This window comes from Alligator sinensis, unplaced genomic scaffold (assembly GCF_000455745.1).
Source record: "Alligator sinensis unplaced genomic scaffold, ASM45574v1 scaffold546_1, whole genome shotgun sequence".
In the NCBI taxonomy this organism is placed as follows: Eukaryota; Metazoa; Chordata; order Crocodylia; family Alligatoridae; genus Alligator; species Alligator sinensis.
The window spans coordinates 2378600-2387335 of NW_005842061.1; the positions used below are offsets into that span (position 1 = coordinate 2378600).

At 40.7% G+C, this 8736-nt stretch overlaps 1 protein-coding gene across 4 annotated transcripts in view; it reads right to left on the reverse strand.

Moving 5' to 3' along the window:
- VPS26A (VPS26, retromer complex component A) overlaps window positions 1-8736 on the reverse strand; it is a 24539-nt gene that overhangs the window by 9591 nt on the left and 6212 nt on the right. The window contains exons 3-5 of one of the 4 annotated variants that reach the window (XM_025203562.1): window positions 5638-5713; window positions 4381-4493; window positions 3387-3543 (exon numbers count right to left, since the gene is read on the reverse strand). In XM_025203562.1, coding sequence (XP_025059347.1) covers window positions 3387-3543; window positions 4381-4390 — 167 coding nt within the window. In that variant the 5' untranslated portion in view covers window positions 4391-4493; window positions 5638-5713. Of the gene's footprint in view, window positions 1-3386; window positions 3544-4380; window positions 4532-5637; window positions 5714-8736 lie in introns of those variants that run through there. The other 3 variants (XM_025203563.1, XM_006023139.2, XM_025203564.1) reach the window with 3 other exon arrangements.

An 8736-nucleotide genomic window follows, 5' to 3' on the forward strand; every position in this document is an offset into this window, starting at 1 on the left:
ACCCTCAGATGGAGCTCATCCGGGCCTGCCGACTTAAAGGCATCCAGTTCTTCCAAATGACTCTGCACCATCTCAGGGTCTACGCATGGTAGTCTGGCGCCTTGCTGCTGCCTCTCTACAACCCCAGTGAGAGACTTGTCATGCCCCTCCCTTAGGAACACTGAGGCAAAGAACTCGTTGAGGAGTTCAGCCTTGTCCCCTCTGTCTGTCACCAATTGTTTCTGCCCATTTAGCAGGGGTCCTATTCCTCCCTGGGCCTTCCTTTTACTCCCAATATATCTAAAAAACAATTTCTTGTTGTCTTTTACTTGGGATGCCATCCTCAGCTCCATGGCAGCTTTGGCCCGTCTAACTGCCTCCCTACAAGCACGAGCAGGGTCCTGCCACTGGCCTCCCTAGCAGGAATTCTGGTGTTCCCTATTGGAAAACTGAAAAATCCCTGATAAAAAAATCCCAAAGTCACTCTGGAAAATACCCACAAATCCATGTTCCTCCACAAGTAAAACAAAAGACCACTATAAAGGGAGAGACAGAGACAGCGATAGCAATCAGTTGGACAATGTTTTATTGACATATCTAGTGTTAAAGCAAGTCTCTTATAATAATAAAGTGAACTCTAAATACAGGTTTCATAAATTCATGAATACATAGTTTGCAGCCTTCCCACAGGGCTATGGCCCCCCAACAGGGTCATGGACCATGCCCTGCCCCGCTTTTTTATACTTCGCTTATTTTAAGCCCCTGGATATCCAGGGGTCAAATTTTCTCCCCATGCTGCAAGTTTGCAGCACAGGGAACATTTCTTTGTTCCCGCATGTGCCTGCTGCCCTGCCTCGAAGGGGTTTGAGCTGGGGCAACAGGCACGTGAACGCTTATGTGGACGCGCCCACAAATAGCACATTTTCTAGATAGCACAATCCGCAGGTCAGAATGGCACCCAGTACTATACACATACACAAAACACAAAAACCCACAGACCACCATACTTCCATCCACAAAAGTAGCAATCATCCCGAACACACCAAAAAAGAGCTGGAACATAGTTAGGTCCCCAGATACCATTCCATCTGCTGTGAGAATACTTGCAATGTCCACCCAGCCAACCTGAAAGCTGCCTTTACTCAGCAAGAACGCCCATATCTTTGAGTCAGCCAAATACCCAACACTATTATAAAAAACAAACAAACAAAAACCCAAACAACTGACCGGACAACCCTGGTTGTAACCATCCCACACTTGAATCAGTAAGAAGGATCAAACAATTACAGTCTATTTTTGAAAAGGATCAGACCTTGAGAAAAAATTTCCAAGTCCAACCCTTGCTCCACCAGATTTCAGACAACCCCCTTAATCTTGCAAAACTCATCATCAGAAGCACGCTCCCCACTGAGCAACAGGCACCTAATGAGACCCAACTCTGACTTAATACATGCAAAACCTAGCAATTCACCTCTACTGCATCCATATTTAATGCTGCTCCTCTCTCAACAGAACTATGTGAATGAAGGGATCCTCACATACATCTACTCCAGAACATGGTATAAAACTCATCCAGAGCACTAAGTGCCCTCAGAGAAACGACGTGGGTGAAACCAGACAAAAAAAACCAAAAAAAACAAAAAGCCAAACCCAAAAACCTAGCCTATGCACCAGAATGAACACAGAAAAAGGATCACACACAAAAATGGGAGAGCACTTCATTTCTGGCCTCAATCCTTGTGCACAGGGGATGTTTACAAAATATCTTCAGAAGACAAACTTGGGATAAAAATTCATAAGTTTACTGGACACTAAAAAAACAAGACTAAGATACTGACTCTGACCCATTAAAATCCACCTGCAATCACTGCTAATCTCCCTGTACTTCACACGTGATAATGACCCTCTTCGCACTTGAACAGTCTTGCTCTTCCACCAGTCCGGTTATCCTTTCTATTGCATTTTTCTTGTTCTTCAGGTACTCCTGCTTATGTCCTTTCACTCCCATTTTACTGCCCTGCTCCATTCCTTTAAACAGACTGTTTTTATTGACATACGCAGACAAGGTTCCTCGGGTGAATTTGATATCTTTTATTAGACCAACCCAAATGGTTGGAGAATAGTTATTAAGCAAGCTTTCAGGTTCAAAAAACCCTTCGTCAGGCATTTGTGTTGGTCAAATAAAAGATATCAAATTCACCCAAGGAACCTTGTCTCCTATGTCCTTAGACCAACACGGCTACAACCTAAACCCCTGCTTTATTGACATACGGCATTTTACACAGGTTCTATCAGATACTTGGCTCAAACCGCATCTGCTTCTTTCCCAGACCCAAGGAAGCATATCTTGTGCCCTACGATTTCTCCCAATTATGCAGCTGGTGTATAAAAAAAATCCCCAAAATATCCTTGCTCGTCACTAATTTTTTTCTAGAAATTTTAATCTAGATCCACAATTATTCTGAACAGTATAAAACAAAGGTTTCCTTATATTCTTCTCTATAAAATGTCTCCACAGACACCAAGTCTTAATTTTGGTGTTCAGATCAATACAAGCAGTGTGCTAGTAAGTGCTATTTTCTTAACGAGCATAAGAACGGAAAACAAATCAGAACAACGCATTCAGCAAAAGAAAAAAAATCTTCATAAGCTAACTTCCTATTAAAATTGGACCAATGGCCTGTTTACCAAACAGGAAAAAGAAAAAAAAAAAAGGGGGTCAGCCCTTCAGAGATGACCAGTTTGTATGAATGGAATTGAAAGCAGAAAAACAGAGCCAGAAAAAAGCCACTTCTTGCAGAAAGCCTTTCTACAACAGATCTGATAAAGAATGATCCTTGGTTTACCCTCCATGTGATCCTGCCCTCCCCAGTCAGGCAAACGGAAGTTCATTAACTGAAAACAACATAATCCCAACCCCTTCCTACGAGTCAGGATCAGGATCCCTCCTTTTTCCGCACACCCAGCAAGTACAAACAATAATTTTACTTTTAAACACAACGCCAGTATTTTAAAATTCGACAGCATGTAGACACCTGACATAACTACATTTTGTTGAACACATACTGAAACTATTTTATATATACACTCCACCTTGAAGAAGTCCGATTCAGAAGAACCCCAAGCTTTTAGGAAACCCCTGAAGATTACAAGTTCCTCACCACCGAGTTATTTGCCAAGAAGGATTTACCAGTACTACAAACTAGAATAATTGGCATTAATGATTCCCCACCTCCCCAACAGACACTTCATGAGAGCCAAGACTGCACCATAGTTAAGGCACACTGAAATTTTCAACAGAACAGCAGGCCACACTGACCTTTCATATCTTAATAGCTGTACTATCAGATTTAAAATTTGCTGTTTTGTTAGGAGCTTTATTTATTTATTTTTAAATATATTCATACCTCAATCTGACATTGGCACCAATGTAGGATTCATATGGCTTCTCAACTTGCATAAACTCAAAGTCATAACTTCTGCTCTGTGTCAGTTCTCCAGGTAAGGCCAATTCTTTCACTAGGTTTACAAATTCATGTGTATTGCTCTTGTCATTGAAGAGTTCTAAAGTATAGAAGCAAGAAAAAGTCAAAGGAAGGTATATTTTATAAATAAACAAGCAAATACCTCTTAAATTTTAAAAACCTCCCCATTTAGAACAGGACCATGACTACCAACTAATCTCATAAGTCACCAAGAGAAAGACCAGTCTAAAAGGTAGATCGCTGATAAATTCTCTTAACCATTTATTTCAGTTCAAGCAGATCTCCATTTTCACCACAACTGAATACAGCACCTCCTATTTCATCTTGTTGCTAGATTTAACCTGATAGCTCTCTCGATATATATTTTTTCAAGTTGAAAGAGAAGAAAACTTAAAGCTGTTGTCTAGGAAGTGGAAATGTAAACAGTTATTACCCACTATCTATCAACAACAATCGAAGTATTTTATTATGCTTAATTTAGGTTTTTAGCCAGAGAATTTAAAGTAAATTCATTAAGCTAAACATGTTCCCCCTTTCAAGAAGATCCCACAACTTTAAGTTGGTTTTGCTGAAATTAAAACATATTAGCGATATAGGTGATAAATCCATTACAAGTTACTTTTCATTGTATATTACAAAGTGAACCTAATAAAAGTGACTTTGCAAAAAATAATTTTGCTTGCTTATTCTGACAGCTATTTCATTTTAGTTACTTACAGAAAAATCTAGTTTGTTAGTCACTGCAAAGGGACTAGTAATGATGACTAATTATGAGTGACCAATCAGAATTTAGTCTTTTTTTAGTTTTTCATGATATGTATTCAGCATGGAACACAATAAAGAATGGTTTTTGACACTCATAAAGGAAGACAAATATATTAAACTCCAAAGACAAATTGTATATACTTTTGCTTACCAAAAATCATCTGAACCTGAACACATGATGCTGATTCTTCACAGCATTTTACTCAAGTGTTTAAATCTGAAGGTGGAGGGGGATAGGAAGGACGGACATCTGCTTTCCTAATGCTGTATTACCAAGAAACATTATAGGATCATCTTCATTTCTAGAGGTTTTTGGACACTTATATTAGGGAGCAGTATGTAATTATACATTAGAGAGCTAAAAATGCCACAAAAGTATTTCCAGAAATGTTGAACTGTAGGCCATATTACCCATCATTTCCTATACCCCGCAGCCTTCTAAAGAAGCAACCAAAGACTAAAGGTTCTCTTTACCTACATGATAGGCAAATGCTTAGCACAGCAATTCTTGACCAGGGGTAATGTGACATTCTCTGAAAGGTGGAACAAGATAAACCAGGTGCAAGGACATAAGCAGCAAAGCACAGGCTCAGTCCTCACCTGGCCATTCCCCTGACCCACCCCCCAGAGGTAAGCACTGCAATAAGTTGGGGTTTGTTTTTTTTTTTCTTCTTTAAAAGGGGGTGCCACTCAATTCACAAGAATTACAGGGAGCTGCCTTGAACCTAAAATGGTTGAGACGCACTGGCTTAGCATTTTGTTTTACTGCTTTAAATAGAGGCCATATAAGGAATAACCAGGATACATTAATTCATAGACCTTTTTCTCCAAACTAGTGCCACTGGTGGTATAAAAACATACCTGTTTTCCAGGTCTTAAATTTGAGCGTGCAAATCAGAACCATCAATGTGGCCTGCAAGCCACATGCAGCTCCAAGAAGTTAACATGTGGCCCTCAGTCCAAATGATACTCCTGCAACTGCTGCCAATCTCCAGGCTCCCCCTCCCTTCTTTAGCTTCCACTGCCTGAACCCACCTCTGGGTTGGGCAGCCTTGGTGTAAATGATGACTGCAAAAGTCCCAGTAAAGCAATAATGAACTTAGTGTTTGATCAAGTGCCAGCCACACTTTCTTCTCAGTCAGAGAAGTCTGGAAAGAGCTCTTATTTCTTACTCATCTTTTTAAAAAATAGGCTTTGAAGGGCAAGAATTGAATAGCAACCCCTTTATTCCAATTTCTAACAAGCATAAAAACAGTATATTAAAAATAACCAGGACATATCTTCCTTTAGAACTTGTTTTACTAACCTGATGCAGTTGTGATGACTGAGTAATACAACTGACAATCATGAATTTAAAAAGCTCTGTAAGTCACATCTACACATCTATACTCCATTGTAAAAAACTCACCAATTTGTCCTACAAATTCAATTCTAATTCCTTGGTGTTCTAGCCTCTTCCCTTGCTGTTTAAAGCATATGTTCACCTGCAAAGACCAAAAAGGTTTATTCAAGTTTTCCAAGCTTTACCTGTAGTGCAGTACACCACCTTGACAATTATCAGTTACCTGGTCATGCCCATGAGGATGTCTCCATCCCCTGCCTTTTCCATACCAGTTTGTTCCCTACAGGATGCAACTCGTCTTGCCTTATACTGTCTACTCACAGAATATGATTTAAATAAGATATGAAGATGTTCAGAGGAAAGCAATATTATCTTCAAATTAGTAATGCTCCAGTATGGCATCAGAAATGTACGCAGAAATTTACATAGCACTTTACTCCTGGCAGGCCAAGGTTTCCATTTAAAATAACTGTCACCCAACTGGCCAGCTTTTCCCTCTTCTTGGTACAATCCTGTAGACTAGAGTACCAAGAAATAATGTTAGAAGAGGTTAGCTGCCAAAAGATTATATTTATTAAGTGCTCAAAACAAATTATATGGGTATTTAAAACTCTAGAATGTCATTATTTTAAACAGCACTGAAGCAGGTAGGTTGGCAGCTCTTCAAGCCAGTATTGCTACTCAAATTATTACAATGATAATTGAGAGTTCTGACTACTGGGAACATCTAGGAAGAGAAGCTGAATTAGGCAACATGAAAGTACAGCTAGATATGGGCTCATCCATTACTACCACATGAGGTCCTACAAACATTTAAACCCAATCCAATTTTGATATATGGCTCTCTCAAAGGCGTGGGTCTAGAATATAAGCATAATAAAAAAATTAAAAAAAAAAAAAAAAAAAAAAATCAAGAGGTCTGCAGCAGAAGGTTCACAGAGAAGTACATGCTAAGAAATGCCAATATAACCAGATTTAACGAAAGGATCTTGGAGATTCTTCTCTCCTTACTGCAAACAGCAGTTGCCACCTTAGTTTTCAGGAGGAGCAGCAACATTTTCTAGACTTCTCATAGGATACCACTTCTGCACTGTGCCATTACTCCCTATCAGCCTCCTCCTTCCCCATCCCCCCCAGCATGTTTGTACCAGACTCATTTCTTTGGCAAACATTTCAAGTCTTAACTTCACCCTCAACTGCCCCATTTTTCTAGAAAGAAAAACACAGTGCATTTGTTGCAAACATCAATTATTCCATGAAGGTTTTGGGAACAAGTGTTTGATGCTCCTTCCAGTGGCAATTTACATTCCTCAGCTTTCTTAAACGTAGTTTCACTCCCGAGATCATTAAATAGAATAAGCATCAACAACTATTTCACTGCTTTTTCCTCCCCACCATATGCTTTAAATCTGTCTATTTAACGGACCGATGATTAATTTGTGCTTCATATTGTGTTGGTATCAACTGACATTTAAATGCTCATTAAAAACACAAAGTAAAAGATCTACCTATTCCACTGAGTATGTCTTGGTGTCATGAGTGGCTGGGCTTGAGGGATCTTTCCCTCCTACAACTTCCCACCCCCTCAAAAAAAAAAAAAAAAAAAAAAAAAAAACAACCAAAAAAAAAAAACAAAAACAAAACCCCAACCTACAATAACCACCAAGAAGTCTACCAAGGTATCTGAGCCTCACAGCAGAGGAGCCAAACCAACTTCAGCATCTCACACAAAGTTCTTCCCTAATAAAACACATTACCATAAACATGCATGAATGCATACACACACTAAGTAGTCCTGATGGGAGTCTGAAAGGTAGTGTTCCGTTTCACTTAAAAATAACAAACCCCAAATCAAATCCCAAACCACCCCACCCTCAAACCTAAATTCAACTGTTTAACTGACAACACTGAACAGCTGTCAGTCCCTACAAAAGATTTAAGGGCACACTTATAACAGTTTCATATCCTTAATGCTCTGAAGCAGGGGTTTTCAACCTTTTTGAATCATTGTATCCCCCAGCAACCAGACATGAAGCAGTGTACCTCCAGCCACTGAGACAGACAGGACAGACGCCACTGCATGCAAGCTTCCCCTACCCCGTGGCTGGCCAGGTGGGTAGCACCTGCACAGCAGCACAGGATAGTGCATGGTGGCAGTCCATCCCTGCCTGTCTGCCCAAGGCCTTCTCACATACCCCAGTTGACAACCCCTGCTCTGAAGTACAGTGCCTCAACTCCTATCCTGCCATATACTATATTTCATTTCTTTTTCCATAAAAAGAGGTGAGGGTGGAGAGAAGGACAAGGAGGGACCACAGCTTTCAAGACTTCTGGTAAATACATGTTATGCAGCATCTGCTCACTTAAGGTGCTACCCCTTTACTCTTTCCTGACTTCCTTGCAAAGCCACAGGGCAAGCATTGCCTCCTGCAATGCTAGCTACAATGCTAGCTGGGTCTCGCCCCTCTAGTAAAGGGAGAGGAAGCTGAGTTTTGAGAGAGGATTCAGCAGTTGCATCAACCTTTCCCACTGCTGGCAATTTACAGTACAGTAACTTGGGCAGGGCCGGGAGGTGAACCACATAATAGAAACAATATATTTCCTCTTATCTCTTCTACAAGGGCTTAACGGTAGTCCATTTTCCTATTTCACATGGAGAAACTAGCACCTTGCAGCACCCCTTTGAGCTCCATCTTATTCAATTCAATCTTCACCCCAGGGTACTCAAGGAGCTGGCGAGCATCATAGCCCAGCCTCTAGCACGGATCTTTGAAAACTCTTGGCACTCTGGTGTAGTGCCCGAAGACTGGAAGAAGGCCAATGTGATGCCTATCTTCAAGAAAGGGAGGAAAGTGGATCCGGCTAACTATAGGCCCATCAGCCTGACTTCTATCCCGGGGAAGATCTTAGAAAAGTTTATTAAAGAGGCCATCCTTAATGGACTGGACGACGTCAACATCTTAAGGGATAGCCAGCACGGGTTTGTTGAGGGTAGGTCTTGCTTGACCAATCTCATTTCCTTCTACGACCAGGTGACCTATAACCTGGACAAGGGAGAAGAGATTGATGTCATATATCTTGACTTCAAAAAAGCCTTCGATCTGGTGTCCCATGATCGCCTCTTGGAGAAACTGGCCAATTGTCGCCTGGGGTCCTCCACGATCC